Below are 19,137 nucleotides of genomic sequence, written 5' to 3' on the forward strand. Positions count from 1 at the left end.
CTGCAAGTGTGCGAATGACTCCGTAGTTAGGAGATTACTCACTATACTGGCTGCAAGGCTGGAATTTGTTAATTAGGGGCTTGGTTATGGGCAGATACATTTACTGTTAGAGACCAGGACCAAGCCACTAACTGCATAAAATGTGCAGCCTACCATTACCGGCAACAAATCAAAAATATAACTATACATACCCAATCCCACCCAGTCCCCTCGTCACAGTAGTTATGCCCACACGTGGCCTCTTCACAGAAGTTATGCCCACAATATGCCCCCTCACAGTAGTTATGCCCACATGTGCCCCCTTCAGAGTACTTATGCCCAGATGTGCCCCCTTCACAGGAAGTAAAAAAAACTGTAAGTACTCACCTAGTTCCTCCGATGATCACAGCTCAGCTGCCGGTGCTCCACAGCAGCAGCACATACTGTTGCACTAATGTCACGCGACAATTTTTATAATGGCAGTCTATGGCAGTCTATTCAAGATGGATTTTTCTGCGACTGTTGCATCGCAGTTGCAGCATGTTGCAGTGCGACACCATAGACTGCCATTATAAAAATTGTCGCGCGACATTAGTGCAACAAAATGTTACCCTACAAATGTTGCAGTGTAGTTGTGCCCTATCTGTCGCGCGACTTATTGTGTCGTCGTGTAGACGTAGCCTAACAGTCAGCTATCTCTGGATGCTCCCAGTTCTGCTATGTGTATTCCTGTTAAGCCATGGAGGTAGGGCCTAATAGGCTTCCTGTTAGTTTTCCACTGACAGGCTTAATAGACTGCAATGAAGAGATTTTTCAAGTCATTATGTAAGTCAGGCATGTCCAAACTGCGGCCCTCCAGCTGTTGCAAAACTACAACTCCCAGCATGCCCTAATATTTGTAAGCTATCCAGGCATGCTGGGAGTTGTAGTTTTGGATTGGAACAGCTGGAGGGCTGCAGTTTGGACATGCCTGATGTAAGTGATCAGACGATCGCCGAGTGCATTTCCCATAATAAAACTAAGCATAAATGTAAAAACAGCGGATTAAAAAATATGCAGGGAAAAAAAAGTGCAGGGAAAAAAAAATAATAATAATAATTTCCTAACAAAATGATCTAAAAAAAAATGTAAACATGATAAAAATGCACAGAATTACTGTCTGGGACTGCTGAAGAGATAGGCACAGCTATTGGCTATCTCCGGCAGTCCCATAGAGATGAATGGAGTGACAGCGTGCAAAGGACCCCAGTCCTTGTGATCAGTGGGGACGATCTCATAATCTCTGTTTTAGGGCCTATTCAGACAGAAAATTGCCGAACGGGTGCGGATCACACGTGGTTCCGCAGCTCAGTGGAAAGGACTAATACCAGTGATTTGGCACTCTCGGAGAACCCCTTTCTCGGAAATAAAATAGTTATAAAGCAATTACAAAAACACACATTACTATTCACATATGCAGTATGTCTTCTCTGACACTGTAACAAAAAAGGTTGTGTAGTTCGAAGCCTCGTTGCGGCCGTTCTGGGTATAAAGGCTGCTGGTAATGTAATCCCGGGTAACGGATATCACGATCCGCTCTGCTAGAGACAACACGGCGGTGGCACTTTAAACCCCTTTGGCACTGCTAAACCTAACCATCTTTATATATAAGAGCTCCTGCACATGACCGTATCTGTTTGTGCGGTCTGCAAATCGCAGATCCACAAAACACAGATACCGGCCAAGAGCCTGACACTTTTTTTTATTTCTTTTAGGCCTCTTGCATGTGAACGTTGTGTGCCCGTGTTGCAGCCCGCATACGGCAGGTCCGCAATACACGGGCATTGGCTCGTGTGCACTCCACATCACGGATGCAGATCTATTCACTTCAATGGGTCCGCAATCACGGAGATGCGGAACGGGAGCACGGATCGGATCCCCACAGAAGCACTATGAACGGATCACATGAATGGGTCTCAATCTGTCCCGGCCGCCGAACGGACGTTGCCCGTGCATTGGGGACCACAAATTGCAGTCCCCAATGCACGGAACGAATGCGCAATGTTCGTGTGCAAGAGGCTTTACTCCTTCACAAATGTCCTATCCTTGTCCGCAAAACGGACAAGATTAGGACATGTTCTATTTTTTTTTTTGCGGGGCCACGGAACGGACATACAGATGAGGACAGCACACGGTGTGTTATCCGCATTTTTTGCGGACCCATTGAAAGGAATGGGTCTGCATCCTATCCGCAAAAATAAAACGGACACAGAAACAAAATACGTTTGTGTGAATGTAGCCTAATAGCAATACGCCGAGTCTAATTCATGAAGTGCTTGATAAATAGTCGTCAAAAGACAGACAGGTGAAGCAAGTACGCCTGTCTACTGGAAATCCTAAAAACAGGCGAGCTTGATAAATCTGCTCCATTGTCTTCAATGGGAAATCCACCCCGTTGTTTATATGACGTTAACTTTTCTGCGCTCAGTCTATAAAACAGAAAAAAGGGACAAAGCCCTTTCTTGCCGCAGTTTCCCACAGGTGTCTGCATGTGGATTAGCTCCATCAAATGGGCCTAATAAATAGTCGGATCCGCGAAAGAAAAAAAACTACGAAAAATCGCAGCAGAAATACGACTATGTTGGATTTCCACCGTGTGAACAAACCCTTACCGCCATGAGACAGTGAACTACAGGCCTCTGTACGATGTGTATTAAGCCACGGCCACAAAGTGACAATGGACGGGTGACCAAATATCTCTGTGTAGCCTCACAATATAACGGAATGGGGTCGCGACTCAAAAATTGCAAAAATTTCTGCAGTGCTGAATTATTTTGCTGCAATTCACGGAACGCCACATGACTCCGTTCAATGTCGTCGTGTCTGACTCAAGCAGCGCTTCACAGCCATCTTTGATAGCCTCATATACCCAACCTGAAGTAAAAAACATCCCCCCAACCTGTCCGAAGGACAATACGGACACTTAAGGGCTCATGCACACAACCATATGTATTTTACGGTCCGCAAAGTGCAAATCTGCAAAAGAAACGGATCAAAAAAAATTGACATCCGAGTTTCATCCGTTTGCATTGTAAAACTATTAGGGATGAGCAAATCGACTTCGGATGCTTCATCTGAAGTTGATTCGCATAAAACTTTGTTTTAATACTGTACGGAGCAGGAGCTCAGTACAGTATTAGAGTGTATTGGCTCCTAAGAGCCGAAGTTATTACTTCGCAATGTCTCGCGAGACTTCGTGTAATAACTTCTGAAATTCATTTTTTACTGTAAAAAACATTTTATAGTACCAGTTCTGTATCAAGGTTTTTTGCAGTAAATTCACGGTTATTACATGAAGTCCCGCGAGACTTCAAGAAGCAATAACTTCGACTCATCGGAGCCAATACATTCTAATACTGTACGGAGCTCCCCCTTTGTACAGTAATAAAACGGAGTTTATGCAAAGCATCTGAAGTCGATTTGCTCATCCCTAGTAACAATGCCTGTCCAAGAATAGGACATGTTTTATTTTTTTGCGGAACGGACTTGTGGACATACGGAAACGGAATGCACACTGTCATTCGTGTTTTTTGCAGACCCATTGAAGTGAATGGTTCCACATACAAGCTGCGAAAAAAAAAAAAAGAAACGGACAAAGAAAGAAAATAAGGTTGTGCGCATGAGCCCTTAGGCCTCTTGCACACGAATGTTGTGTGCCCGCAGCCATATTGCGGCCCACAATAGGCACCGGACCCATATGCACTCTGCATCACGGATACGGACCCATTCACTTGAATGGGTCCACAATCACGGACATGCGGAACGGAACCCCACGGAAGCACTACGGAGTGCGTCCGTGGTCTTTCTGTCCGTGCCTCGGCACCGCAAAAAAAATAGAACTTGTTCTATTTTTTGTGGTGCGGACAGATCACGGATCCATCCTGGCCGCCGCCCGTGCATTATCAATGCACGGAACGGATGCACAACGACAACGTTCGCGTGCAAGAGGCATTAATACACATCACCTGGAAAGTCCAGGAAGCTACCGGAAAATAAGGAGTTCGCTGCATCATTAAACGTAGCACTGGCAGACATTTTTTTTTATACAATAATTTTATTTTATTACTACTTTCACTTAAAAAAATGTCCTCCCCACCACAGAGGATTATCTGGCACCGAAGCTCCTCGGTCTATAAATAAATAACTGCAGGCAGATCCTATTTCTGCCGGGGAAGCTCGCTCCTATCTGCCCTCATGACAGACGACAAAAAAGTCTCTCAGGAAACGAGAAACAACAACACCATTATCATTTCCCGCCCTTCCTGCCCCTCCCATTTGCGCGGCCCCGACGCCTTGGAGTCGGTGGCGCGCCCCGCCCCGCCCCTGTCCCTCCGCTGGGGGGGGGGGGGGGCACTAAAGCGCATGCGCGGCCCCTAGCTTCTGCTTGTGAAGAGATACACAGCGGAAAAGTTGGGCGGAAAGTTTAGCAGCCAACATGTCGGCGACAGCGAACGTGTCCGCTATGAAGAAGGTGGTGCAGCAGCTGCGGGTGGAGGCCGGCATCAACCGGGTGAAGGTGAGAGGGAGAGCAGCCTCCGAATATAAGAGCGAATTCCAAGAATTGGAGGGAGACCCCACAAACTTCCTCCCGGGGGTGGGGGAGGGGCGCTCTGTGCTGAGCTGTGCCATAGGGCGGTGTGTGCTGCTCCAGTCCTCCTTGTGTTTGCACTTAGGATAGATTTTCTATGCACTTGTTTGTATAGCAGGTCCTAAGGCCTCGTGCACACGAACGTATTTTGTGTCTGTTCCGTGTTTTTTTTTTTGCGGCTAGGATGCGAACTCATTCATTTCAATGGGTCTGCAAAAAATGCGGACAGCACACGGTGTGCTATCCGCATCAGTATGTCCGTTCCGTAGCCATGCAAAAAAAAAAAAATATAGAACATTGTCTGTTTTAGGCATTGTTACAATGGATCCACCAAAAAAAAAAAAAAAAAACGGATGGCATACGGATGTAATTTTATATATATATAATTTTTTTTTTTTTTTTTTTTTTTTTGCGGATCTGCAATTTGCAGACCGCAAAACACATAGTCGTGTGCATGTAGGCTAAGAGCGGATTGGTTTGCAGTGTCTCCCGGCATGCGCGTCGTTTCCATGGGCCCCCAGTAACCTGATGGAGACCAAAAGCGCGGCCTTTACCGTATTTCTGGGTCCGCATAATTGCGGAACAGGTGCAGACCCGTACATTCCTGTGCTGTCCGCATCCGTAGCTCCGTTCGGCGGCCCCACAGTAAATGTAGAGATGGAGCATGTCCTATTCTTCTCCGCGGACAACAATAGGCGCTTCTATCATAGTGTCGACAACATAACCCAAAATCACAGACAGACAATATTATATACAGACAAATTGGAAAACCGTACTAAATGATAGACTATAAGTAATACACGTCTATCGCGCAATATACTGATAACGCTTAATCACCAGAATGGACTGCGAGCTGTAAAATAATGAAAATTACCGCCAAAATAATCTAGTGTACCACCAGCCTAAAAAAAAAAATATATATATTTTTTTATATATATATTTTTTTGACAGACACAGGAAACAAGCCGCCTTTTATTAAGGACTGTACATAAATTTCCGGATGGTTGGCGTCCCTGCCCCCACCGATCCTGAGCACGGGTCTCCGCACCCCCTGAAATGAAGAGCGGCCGCACTATTTATTTGGGGGTTCTGGAAATAGAAGCACGTGCTCGGCTATCTCCGGAACTCCCGTAGAAATGGAGCGGCCGTTCTGTTCGTTGCAGGGGTCCTACTGTTGTCCCTAATAGTTATCCCCTATCCTGTAGATGGGGGATAACTATTAACAACCAGAATACCCCTTTAAGCTTCTGTCAGGCCAGTATATGTTATGTACCTCCCCCGTGCACTCCGCTGCGTTTCCCATACAGAAATACGGAGAAAATGTATACAGATCTTTATACTTGGCGTCCGTCCGAAGCGTACATGGAGTAATTCTCCCGACTAGAGACGAGCAAATTGATTAGTGCAAAAGGAATTTGGTCAGAAATCGTCCTCCTTCCTTGAGTGGTGAGCGTCTGGCCCGGCTGCTCGAGAGACTGCCCCCTCCAGGATTGACAGGGCAGGACATCTCGACTGGTCCCCCCCCATCTCAGGCCTATGCCATTGCTACAAGTAGCAACGCACAGGCAGACTGTGCATGCACTGCTATGCTTTCTAAGCGGCGCAGTTGCCCTCTTGCACCGTTACTTGGCGCAGTGGTGCAGGTGCGAGGTGGAGAACGTTGCCTATCACTGTGCCAGCTGTTCAGTCTGGTGGAGGAGGGGTAATGACACCGGGTGTTTTTCAGGGGTCGCGGCCTCTTACGCTGGGTTCACACCTGAGCGTTCGCAATGGAGCGCTCTGTATGCACGATTGTACGGGCGTTTGCAATCGCGCATACAGAGACAAGCGAAGGCCCGTTGTCGCGCGTTCCCGAAAGTCTATGTACGGGAACGTGCGACAAGACGCCCCAAAGAAGCTCATGTACTTCTTGGGGCGTCAGGCGTTTTACAGCGCGATCGTACGCGCTGTAAAACGCCCAGGTGAGAACCATTCCCATAGGGAAGCATTGGTTTCTCCTTGTTGAGCGTTTTACAGTGCGTAGGAACGCGTGTGAACCCAGCCTGAGTTCCAATGAAGAGAAATCTTAACTCTTCGCCGTATTACACTGGCAGATGAGCCTTGTCGGGATAGAAGCGTTCCTTTCAATCGCCTGCTCGTCGGTGGAGGAGACCGCAGCAATTGCATGCAGAGATCTCCTCCACAGTATGAGAAGGAGTGATCGCTCATGCCATTGCTCGTCCCCGTTCAGGATCATTATTCGCCAGCAGCGGAGCGTGATTAGACGGCACAATCTGCCGCTGGAAAACTATGATCACTGTGCCTGCGTAAAAGATGCGATTGCCCGGTGAACTAGTGTTTGCTAGGTCATCGGCAGCGGTATTACACTGCCATATTGCTGGTCGGTCAGTGTTATACAGGTCTAAGACGTTTTGGAATATTGTATGCTTCCAACTTTGAGGACAGTTTGGGGGGGGCTCTTTTCTGTTCCAGCATGACTGTGCCCCGGTGCAGTAAGCAAGGTCCATAGGGGAATGGCGGCACAGAGTCCGGCCCTCAACCCCATCCAACAGCGGCAGGGCGAAATACAACAGAGGCTACTTTTCACACTAGCGTTAAAGCTTTCCAGTATTGAGTTCCGTCCTAGGGGCTCAACACCGGGAAAAAAAACGCTCCAGTTTTATCCTAATGCATTCTGAATGGAGAGAAATCCGTTCAGTATGCATCAGTTCAGTCACTCTTATGGTATTTGGCTGGAGAAAATACCGCAGCATGCGGCCAAAATTCTGTAACATTTCCATTGAAATGTATTAATGCGGTACCAAGTGTTCCAGAAAGCCGGATCCGGTTTTTGGGCCTGCACATGCACAAACCTTTAAAAATGTGGAAAAAAAAATGAATACTGGATTAGTTTTTCCAGATGACACCGGAGAGACGGATCCGGTGTTTCCATGCATTTGTCAGACGGATCCGGAAACAAATGCTATCCGTTTGCATACGGTACTGCCCGCCGGAAATCCAACAACGCAAGTGTGAAAGTAGCCTAAGACAATCGCCTATTGTGAATGGTGGGTCCTGTCTTATCTATACACAGAGGCTATATCGTTACAGGCTGGATTAGAATGACAGATAAGAAGATGCGAAAACTGCAAGATTTTATATTTTTTGTTTACCTATAGATATTGACATGGAAAATTAGAAATAACATAAAAAACTCTTTAAAAATGTGATATAAATAATAGGTAATTTTCTGATGACACATTCCTTTTAATGCCTATGAAATTAGAATGGGGAGTCTTAAAAGCTCCTGTTGGTTTCCCAATACTTTTGTCTAAATAGTGTGTGTGTGTGTGTGTGTGTATATGTATATATATATGTGTGTATATATATATATATATATATATATATATATATATATATATATATATATATATATATATATATTATTTAACAAAAGTGCAGAGATTACATTCGGCCTATAAAACGCGTATAAGCAAATGGATCCTGATTACCAAATCTTATGAGTCAAAGCTGGTTTCCAACATTGACACGAAATTCCGAAAAAGGCAAATCCTGGTGGAAAAACAGGAAAACCTTGGGCTGGTTTCACACGGGCGTTGCGGAAAAATGTGCGGGTGCAAAACATTGTAATGCGTTTTGCACTCGCGTGAGAAAAATCGCGCATGTTTGGTACCCAAACCTGAACTTCTTCACAGAAGTTCGGGCTTGGGATTGATGTTCTGAAGATTGTATTATTTTCCCTTATAACAGGGTTATAAGGGAAAATAATAGCATTCTGAATACAGAATGCTTAGTATAATAGCGCTGGAAGGGTTAAAAAAAATAAAAAAGTTAACTCGCCTTATCCCCATGATCGTGTAGATCCCGGTCTGTTCTTTAGCTGTCGGCTGAATGACCTTTGGTGATGTCAGATCACATGCTCCAATCACATGGTCCATCACCATGGTGATGGAGCATGTGATCTGACATCACCACAGGTCCTTTAGCCACAGCTAAAGAACAGACCGACCGGGAACTAGGCGATCATGGGGATAAGGTGAGTTAACTTTTTTTTATTTTTTTAACCCTCCCAGCACTATTATACTAAGCATTCTGTAGTCAGAATGCTATTATTTTCCCTTATAACCATGTTATAAGGGAAAATAATACAGTGAATAGACTGTCACCTAGAACCCATGCGTGGAAATCGCACCGCATCCGCACTTGCTTGCGGATGCTTGCGATTTTCACGCAACCCCATTCATTTCTATGGGGCCTGCGTTACGTGAAAAACGCTGAATATAGAACATGCTGCGATTTTCACGCAACGCATAAGTGATGCGTGAAAATCACTGCTCATATGAACAGCCCCATAGAAATGAATGGGTCAGGATTCAGTGCGGGTGCAATGCGTTCAACTCGCGCATCGCACCCGCGCGGAAATCTCGCCCGTGTGAAAGGGGCCTTGTACTTACTGTTGAAGGGGTTTTCTGAATGACTGAGCCATTACAAAGGTTTGGGTGTCTCCGCCCTGGCACTTGCCTGTGCAACATTGATGGAACCTGCTGTACACCAGGGCGGTGGTAAGGACGCGGGCACATTCGCTGTGCTGTCACTTACCAGGTCATCCAATCGCGGCCAGAGTTCTGCCGCAGTTATACACAGTGGTGCAACATAAACCACGCCCATTCCATGAAGCCACACCCCTTTCATATTGTGCCGTGCAGATTTGCCAAGCTGGGTGCCAATAGTGTCTGAAACGCTCAGTAAATGTGGCGCACAGCATGGGCATGAGAATTCTGGTGCCAAGTGAGCCAACTAATGTCTTTTTGTATTTTGCAGGTTTCTCAGGCGGCCGCTGATCTGAAGCAGTTCTGTATGCAGAACGCACAACACGATCCCTTACTAACTGGAATCTCTTCGAGCACAAATCCTTTCCGACCTCCGAAAGTTTGCTCTTTTCTGTAAATTTTTATTTTATTTTTTCCCGATGGTAAGTTGACTCCTGTGATTTTATTTTATTTTTTTAACACGTGCAGCTGGTATAACATAGGCTTGGGGTACTTTCACACTAGCCCAGGGATGGCCAACCTGCGGCTCTCCAGCTGTTGCAAAACTACAACTCCCAACATGCCCAGTCTGCCTACAGCTATCAACCTACAGCAGGGCATGGTGGGAGTTGTAGTTTTACAACAGCTGGAGAGCCACAGGCTGGCCAGCCCTGCACCAGCCTATTATTTTCCGGTATTGAGTTCTGTCACAGGGGCTCAATACCGGGGGGGGGGGGGGGGGGGGGGGGAAACTGATTTTTATCCTAATGCATTATGAATGGAGAGAATTCCATTCAGGATGCATCAGTTCAGTCCCTCTTACGTTTTTTGGCCGGAGAAAATAGCGCAGCATGCCGCAGTTTTCTCTCCGGCCAAAAATCCATTGAAATGTATTAGTGCCGGATCCGGCATTAAGTTTTCCGGCAAAACAGATCCGGTTTTACTGTCTGCGCATGTGCAGATCTTTAAAAATGCAAAAAATAAATAAATACCGGATCCGTTATTCCGAATGACACCGGAGAGACGGATCCAGTATTTCAATGCATTTGTCAGACAGATCCGGATCCGTCTGACAAATGCCATCAGTTTGCATCTGGCAACAGAACTGCCTGCATGAATCCTCTGCCGCAATTGTAACGGTACTTTCACTAGATCCTAGAGATGTCCTTGAAAAGGGCACTGGGTAGGACAATGCAAGAATATTGGACCTGTCCACCTTCAGTAGCTGGTGCACGTGACTTACAGGGGTTGTCGTGTTTCAGGAGAAAACGCGATGGCACATGCGATCCACCTGCAGTAAAGTATAGATCTTTACTCACCCAACGCCAGTTACTCCATTTCTTCCGTCAGGGCTCTGTTTGTCCGACTGCAGCAGTGATGTCACTTCGACAACCCGTGACCACTGCAGCCAGTCGCTGGACCCTTCAGTCGGTTCACTGCTGGGGCCAGTGATTGGCTGCAGTGCTCACATGTTGTCCACATGATCTGAGTAAATGGAGCCCTGCCGGGAGAACCAAAGCAGCATTGTGGGAATTGTTAGGTGAGTAACTATACTTCATTGCAGGTGGATCCCACTTTGTCCCCCTTTAATGGAGAGAGGGGAATGTGCAGCGACACCTGGCAGCTGCTTATCTTATATGGGATGAAGGGATCAGGCATGTTGAAATGGAAGAGTCTTTTTATATGGGCGGGTGCTGGGTAGTAAATAAATGACTCTGCCTGTCGATCAGTGCTTGATTAAAGTGGTATTCACGAGGCCCGATGCAAAGTGAAAGGGGATCAATGATCCATCATTACGTCCCGTTTCCAGAGGATGATGTTGGCTGCCCAATAGAAGATGTGACCACCCAATAAAGGAGTGTTTTGTTTGTTTTACTTGGTGGTTGGTAGCACCTTTTTAGTATGCATAATTCTTCTTGACCCTTACGTCTGCTGTTGGTGCAATTGGGACACCACCATGGACATTAGCCAGTTATCTAATAGGGTCCCGGTGTCCTGACACCAGTGGCAGAGATAGGGGAAGAGGTGGGTATGTTGAATTTCTACATGCCTGATCCTTTGTTCTCAAGGAGATAAACCCCCCCCCCTGACTGAATCCTGTTCCTGTGATACAAACTCATGGCGTTACAATGATTTTATAATGCGGTATGTTGCTGCCTGAACCCAGCTGTACTGAACCGTACTCGTGTAATGGCGTCAGTACAGCAGAGGTCAGGAAGCAACACACAGCATTATAAATCATTATAAGGCCTCATGCACGTGGCCATATTGCGACCCGCAAACGTGTGCTTCCCGCATCATGGTTGCAGACCCATTCACTTGAACATGTTCTATTTTTTTTTTTTTTGGGCTGTGCGGACGAATCACGGACCCGTTTAAGTTAAATGGGTCTTAATCCGTCCCGGCTGCTGCATGGATGTTGCCCGTGCGTTGGACTCCAAATTGCGGTCCCCAATGCATGGAACAGCCGCACAACGCCCCTGTGCAAGAGGTCTCGCTCTGTGGAATTGACCATAAAGGGTTGTCAGAGTTATGAAAAAATACATATATATAGCACTGTAACTCTGATTGTCAGAAATGTATAGCTAAGTTTTTTGCAAAAAATAATAATAATTTTTTTCTCATTTCCCTGGTTCTCTTCTGGCCCTTTGTTTACCTGCAATAACAACAATATCGGCCCCTACTCTGCAAAGGGAGGGAATACAAGCGCTGCCCTGAGTGACGGGTCTGCTTGCTGGGAGACTCAGCAGTATGTTGTATGTGTAGGACTACAAGTCCCAGCTGTATAATGACACTGCTGATACATACAGGATCTTCCCCCTACCTGTTCTTATGTAATGCTCTGCAGAACTACTGTAAGCTCCTGTGCCCAGCATTTGTCTACTCACTGCCTGCAGCTACTCAGTAAAGCCTTCAGCCCTGAGTCTGCTGCTGAAGGGGTTAAATGGTTTGTCGCCTAAAAAATGGATATTAAGGTGGCTGACATTAGCGATTTGCTAATGTCAGCTGAACATAACTATATTAGTGCCAGCTCACTGCCTGGTGCCGTTATTGAGGAAAAACAAACTTTTATAATATGCTAATTAGCATCTAGGAGCTGGGGGGGGGGGGGGGGGCGTTGAGCAGGGATGGCCAACCTGAGGCTCTCCAGATGTTACAAAACTACAACTCCCAGCATGCCCAGGCTGCTATCGGCCTACAGCAGGGCATGGTGGGAATTGTAGTATTACAACAGTTGGAGAGCCACAGGTTGGCCATGCCTGTCCTAGAGGCTCCGTTCTCCCACCTCTGGCCACGCCCTGCTATGCTAGGTTGACAGGGGTAGGCATCGTTGGTCTTCTACCTCCGGCCCTGTCTGCAGTGTAAATCTCGCGCCGTTCAGTATTTGGCGCAGTGAGGAAGCTGGCAGCCGGCGAGCGCCCTTCACTCACTGCGCCTGCGCTGAATACTGAATGGAGCGAGACTTACACTGAAGACAGGGCAAGACCAACGATGCCTGCCCCTGTCAATCTAGTGTAGCAGGGCGTGGCTAGAGGTGGGAGAAGGGAACCTCTAGGAGCAGGTGCAACCCCGCCCCCCCCCCCCTGCTCCTAGAGGCTAATTAGCATATTATAAAAATAAAAAAAGGAACTTTTTTTTAACAGCGGCAGACAGTCAGATGGAACTAATATAGTTATGTTCAGCTGACATTAGCACATCACTAATATCAGCCACCTTAATACCTATTTTTCCGGTGACAGAAACCCTTTAAGAATCCAGGGAGAGAGCAGAGGGCAGTGCAGGGTGCGTGGCCAGCACGGTGATGTCTTCTGTACAGACTCGTATTTGCTCTCTCAGGCTTGTGCACCAAACATCATCGGGGCAGGGAGAGAAGCTGACATCACAGGTCATGTGACCCTCAGTAAAATCTTAGAAAGAAGCAAATGGAGATAAAGTAAGTGAATTGTAAAGCTCATACATTTGCCTAGTTACAAACACATGAACAAAAAAATTACTCGGGCTGAGCTGTGATGCCAAGCACGGCCACTATACAATGTGCAGCGCTGTGCTTGGTCAGCAGAGAGAAGGCCTTGTGATTTACAGGCCTGTCGGTTCCTTCTCAAACAGCTGATTGACTATGCTCAGATACTCGGGACCTATCCAGAGGATAGGTCATCAGTTAAAAGAATCTTTGTTTAGGGCTCCTGCATATGGAGGCTGTTCAGCTCCTCTACACATGGTATCGTTATGATCAAGGACATTTAGGTAAATACTGTTCCCATATGATGATTCTGATTTTCTTTCACCAATTCTCTACAGATTTAATTAACTTTTAGCTGGATGACCATTCGCTCGACGTAACTCTACAAAGCTGACCCATGGGATGTGCCAAGTTTTCTACTGTACATGTCCAGCACCGAAAATGTAACATCTACCTCTCCGTTGTGAGCTACTTGCAGTGATTTGCGTTTCTTATCATTTTAACAGAAAAAAATCAGTTTTCTACACTGGTGACTAATCACAATAAATGTTTCCTTTTATATTTGCCTGGGTTTACGTAGCGCCTTTTTGGTCGACTTTTAGAATCCATGTTATGTCTGCATCTCTCGCAGTTCAACTGATCTGACCTCTGCTGGCTGTGCTGATTTACGCTTGATTCAGGTGGATTTCGGGAGGCCTGTCTGAATAAGGGCTACGACCACACAATGCGTGCTCATGGGGCGTTCAGGATGCGGCCGTGCTGCTGTTAAGTAGGGCCACAGCTGAACTAATGAAGACCTCCCTGCATAGCCGGTCTGCATTGTTAATGGCCGCATGGCACCTTCAATACCGCACGACTAGTAACAATACAGACCCACTGAACAGTGCGGTCTCATTAGCTTAATTAGACCCGTACAACCGCAGCCGTGGTCGACCACAGCATGGCTGCACCGCGTGGTCGTAGACTTAATCTACCATGACTAGAGAAATTAAAGAACCATTTTAATGTGATTTGAAATCTTAAATCTAGAAGGGAAGCAAAATAATAAAAAAAAAATCTAGGTTTCTGTAATGATGACCTTGATTTGAAATATTAGATAGCGGATGCACATAATAAAATATCTCCTTTTATAGAGGCTGTAGGAAAGTTTTTAAAAAGTAGGGTTTAGCCCTTACATGGCTTCCCTGTAATTTGGTGTCCTACCAGGCAGTGCTATCGGGGGACAGTTCTGTATCGGTTTTCTCAGAGCTTACACAAATATATATATATATATATATTAATCTCATTGTAACCAGCAAAAAAAAAAAAAAACTTCAGTAAAACATAACTGTTTGTGGCAAATTGTCCCGGAAGTCTACATTTTATGTTGATGCAGAGTATTTGTGGATTTTTAACATGTGAAATGTTTCTACGCTCAAAGAAAGTAATTAAAATGTCTAACCACATACGCATCTTGTCTCAGGTTCATCTATATCGGTGGAACTACAACTCCTAGCATGCATTAGAGGAGTTCTGCCAAGTTTTAAATGTATCCCCTTATCCACACGGATCACCAGTGACCAGAATGGAGGTGCTGTGTGTGTCCCCTTATGAATGGAGCAGTGGTCAAGGTTACGCGCCCACTTCATGTTTAGGCAACCTGCACACTGCGGAACTGCATGAAAAATGCAATTAAACACATGCCTGCGCTTTTTAGGCCAAGTTCACACTTCAGTTATTGTCAGCCAAAACCAGTAGTGAAGCCTACTCGGAGATCATGTCTAATGGAAATAACTGAAGTGTGAACTCGGCCTCAGGCCACATGCACACGAATGTTGTGCATCCGTTCCATGCTATGGGGACCGCAGTTGCACGGGCCGGACCCATTCAAGTCTGTTTGCAATAAATGACATGTCATATTTATTTGCTGTGCGGAATAACACAAAGAAACGCCACAGAAGCACTCTGTAGAGCTTCCGGTGTTCCGTTCCGCATCTCTGGAATTGTGGACCCATTTAAGTGATACGCAATATGGCCGCGTGCATGAGGCCTTAGGCCCGGCCGGCACACTGTTGTGTGCACGAGCCCTGTGCTGCGGTCCGCAACGCACGGGCACCCGCATGCAGATCACTGACCCATTCACTTGGGAATGGGGTTTGCGATCCGCATCCCACTGTCAGCACCACAAAGTAGTGCATGCGCTACTTTGGTGGTGCGAAGGCTCCGTAATGCTTCCAATCTGTGCCTCCGTTCCACACAGCATCTCTCGGATTGCAGACCCATTTAAGTGAATGGGTCTGTATCTATGATGCGGGGTGCACACGGCCGGTGCCTGTGTATTGCGGACCTGCTGTTTGTGGGCAACAGCTGTGTGCATATAAGCCCTTATGCTGTTTTTGGTGTGGATTTTAACAACCACATTTAGTTCTGTGGAAAAAAAACAGCCATGGTTCTGCAAATAATTGACATGCTGCACGTTTTGAAAGCCGCAGCAGTTAATTTCAATGTATACAGAATGTGCACAGTGTATATGAGACTTGGAACATCTCATTAACGTTGCTGGTACCGTACTGCGCTGTGGATTTTGTGCATGAAAATCTGTGGAAAAGAATGTACATGATCTGCACCAGCGGACCACTGAAGAGAAGCGTAGGATAGTACTTGGCCATCTCCAGCAGTCCCACTGGGATAAGGGGGCAGTAATGCGCATGCTCCATTCATATGGGACGGCAGAAAACCACTGTCCTTGTGATCTTGGGGGACCTCAACCAATTGGACATCACTTCTTCTGTGGATACAAGTAAAACTTAGCCAAACCCTTTAAGGCCACCTGCACACATTGTGGAATATGCACTTTTTTTTTTTTTTACCATTCGGATAAACTGCAGCATATTACGGTACCGGCAAAGCTTACGAAACTACACAAATCTCATGAACACTATGCAGATTTTTTTTTTCTGTGCGGAAATTGACCTGCCGTGCAGATTTCCAAATTCGTAGCATGTCAATTATGTTTGTGGTTTTAGCTGTGGACTGCACCCTTTTCTATGGAAGGGCGAGATCTGCGGCAAAACCGCATCTAATCTACACATTTAATGCAGATTTTGCATGTGTTCACGTGGCCTAACCCTAAGTTCACACCTGAGCGTTTTACAGCGCGTTCCTACGCGCTGTAAAACGCTCAACAAGGAGAAACCAATGATTCCCTATGGGAATGGTTCTCACCTGGGCGTTTTACAGCGCGTACGATCGCGCTGTAAAACGCCCGACGCTCAAACAAGTTCTTGAGCTTTTTGTGCAGCATTTGTCGCGCGTTCCCGTACATAGACTTTCGGGAACGCGTGACAATGTGTGTTCGCTTGTCTCTGTATGCGCGATTGTAAACGCCGGTACAATCGCGCATACAGAGCGCTCAGGTCTGAACCCAGGGTAACAGCTACACTAAGGGTAAGGCCTCCTCACATACTTAACCCTGAGCATGATAACATATGCGTTAAAGTAACCCTTTTATGGCTGAATGTTGCAGGTGGTGTAATAAACATTCAAACCCAGCTTTTGGGATATGTTCGCATGCAGCATATGCATGCATTTCTGGAAACTGCATTTAATTGCAACAAATCTGAATATGGCCTTACACAGTCTTCAATAAAACACGTTTACTTAATCAAAAGGCTAACTCCTTAAATTGGTAGTTGAGATTAGACCAAAATGTATTTTGTTCTAAGTTACTAAACCATGGCAAATAGCTAACACCAATAAAAGGGGTTGGCCAGGAATGTCTAACCTTCAGCCTCTGGTTTTGTTCGCCTGCAGGTCCATGGATTACCTCCTCCTGGGCGTGGTCACCCAGTTTGCTACAGCCAACCACTGGCTTCAGGAGTGAGGCACCTCCTGAAGCCAGTCATTGGCTGCGGCGAGCAGGTGACCACGCCCAGGAGGTATTAAACAATCCACAGACCGGATGATGGCCCTGCAGGAGCCAGCAAACAGAGGCAGGGGAGCAGGTAAGTGTGAATTCATAGCAGAGGCAGGAATCATCTGAAGGTTAGACATTCCTGGACAACTGCTTTAAAGGGGTTATGTCACTTACATAATAAATTCTATTTACTTACCGTATCGAAAGTTAATACAAACCACTTAGTAATGTATTGTTATTATCCATATTACTTTTGCTGGATTAATTTTTCTATCATATTATATACATTGCTCAGTTCCATGGTTACGACTAGGGATGAGAGAATCTACTTCAGATGCTTCATCTGAAGTCGATACGCCTAAAACTTTGTTAGAATACTGTACGGAGTGAGCGCTCTTTACAGTGTTAGAATGTACTGACTCCAAAAAGTTGAAGTTATTACTTTGCGGTGGTACCTTGGAACTGAACCAGAGTTCGGTACAAAGGTGTTTTTTACAGTAGAAATTAATTTCTGAAATTACTGGAAGTCGAGTCTTTGCGAAGTAATAACTTCCGCTCATTGGAGCCAATACATTCTAATACTGTACGGAGAGCTCGCTCCATACAGTATTCTAACAGTTTTATGCAAATCTACTTCGGATGAAGCATCTGAAGTCGAGTCGCTCATTCCTAGTTACGACCACCCTGCAATCCATCAGCGTTGCTGTGCTTGCATACTATAAAAAGAAAAAAGAACCAGCCTATATGAGGTCCCGGTCCCCAGAGAAACCATCATATATATTTTTATTTTTTTTCCTATAGCGTGCAAGCACAACCACCACTGATGGATTGCAGGATGGTCGTAACCATGGAAACTAGCAGTGTAGAATGTGATGGAAAAATAAATTCAGCCAGCAAAGGAGGCAATATGGATAATCACTAGGGATCGACCGATTATCGGATTTACAGATATTATCGGCCGATATTCAGGACTTTGAACGCTATCGGTATCAGCATTTATTTTGCCGATATTCCGATAGTGTATGGGGAACACAGATCGCGCTGCTGACAGCGCTCTCCGTGTTCCCCTTAGCAGCACAGGGGAGAAGGAGCAGTGTCTCCTCCCCCTGTGCTGCTGCCGCCAATGAAAGGACAGGGGACAAGAGGAGGGGAGGAGCTATGGCCACTGCTCCACCAATGAAGCTTAAACTCTCATTTATTCATATACAGGAGGCGGGAGCTGCAGAATAACATAGCCGGCTCCCGACCTCTATGAGCTGTAGCTGCGATCTGCGGCAGTTAACTCCTCAGGTGCCGCGGATCGCAGCTACTGCTCATAGAGGTCGGGAGCCGGCAGCCAGCTCCCGCCTCCTGTATATGAATAAATTAGAGATTAAGCGCAGTGCGCCTCCCCCCCAGTATTAAGCAGTGGTGGTGCATAGGGCCCCCCCCCCCCCCCCCCCAGGATCCCCTCTCCCTTGCTCCTCCGATCGGAGCCCCAGCAGTGTAATGCTGGGGCTCCGATAGGTTACCATGGCAGCCAGGACGCTACTGAAGCCCTGGCTGCCATGATAAGCTCCATGCTGCTGTGTGCACAAAGCACACAGCAGCAGGGACAGTATGAGGTCCTATTCACCCTGATAGAGATCTATCAGGGAGAATAGGACAAGGGTTCTAGTCCCTAAGGGGGCTAAAAGTTAGTAAAAAAAAAAAGTTACAAAAATAAAAACACCAAAATATTAAATATAAATGAAAAAGATTTACAAAAAAAATTACACATTAACAATAAACATAAATTTTCAGCAGATTTGTGGGAATTTTTATTTTTTTGTCAAAAATGAAAATTCCCAGAATATCGGTATAAATTATCGGCTATCTGCCTGAAAGTTCACAAATTATCGGTATCGGCCCTAAAAAATCAATATCGGTCGATCCCTAATAATCACAATACATTAGTAAGTGCCTTGTATTAACTTTCTATACATAAGGCTACATTCACACAACTGTATGTGTTCAGCGGTCTGCAAAAAAATACAGATTCTTTTGGCATCTGTTTTTTTTTTTTTTAAGACAAGAATAGGACCTGCTCTATATTTTTTGCGGGGCTATGGAACAGACAAGGTGTGCTGTCCACATTTTTTGTGGACCCATTGAAATGAACGGGTCC

General features: G+C 45.9%; 1 protein-coding gene across 1 annotated transcript; it reads left to right on the forward strand.

Annotated features, from left to right (window-relative positions):
• The first annotated feature begins 4,377 nt into the window (after positions 1-4,377).
• On the forward strand, positions 4,378-14,541 carry GNG5 (G protein subunit gamma 5). Its single transcript, XM_044301538.1, has 3 exons — positions 4,378-4,534; positions 9,428-9,578; positions 13,435-14,541. Exons 1-2 carry the CDS (start codon positions 4,454-4,456, stop codon positions 9,551-9,553), a joined length of 207 nt encoding a protein of 68 aa, XP_044157473.1. The 5' UTR covers positions 4,378-4,453; the 3' UTR covers positions 9,554-9,578; positions 13,435-14,541.
• The last annotated feature ends 4,596 nt before the right edge of the window (positions 14,542-19,137 follow it).

The sequence above is a fragment of the Bufo gargarizans genome, chromosome 7, assembly GCF_014858855.1.
Source record: "Bufo gargarizans isolate SCDJY-AF-19 chromosome 7, ASM1485885v1, whole genome shotgun sequence".
Classification (NCBI taxonomy): Eukaryota; Metazoa; Chordata; class Amphibia; order Anura; family Bufonidae; genus Bufo; species Bufo gargarizans.

Excerpts from the sequence above, each read along its gene's own strand:
- GNG5 (XM_044301538.1), top strand. The coding sequence starts at position 4,454 with ATGTCGGCGACAGCGAACGTGTCCGCTATGAAGAAGGTGGTGCAGCAG. Across the intron at positions 4,535-9,427 it reads CCGGCATCAACCGGGTGAAG|GTTTCTCAGGCGGCCGCTGA; the intron begins GTGAGAGGGAGA and ends TGTATTTTGCAG.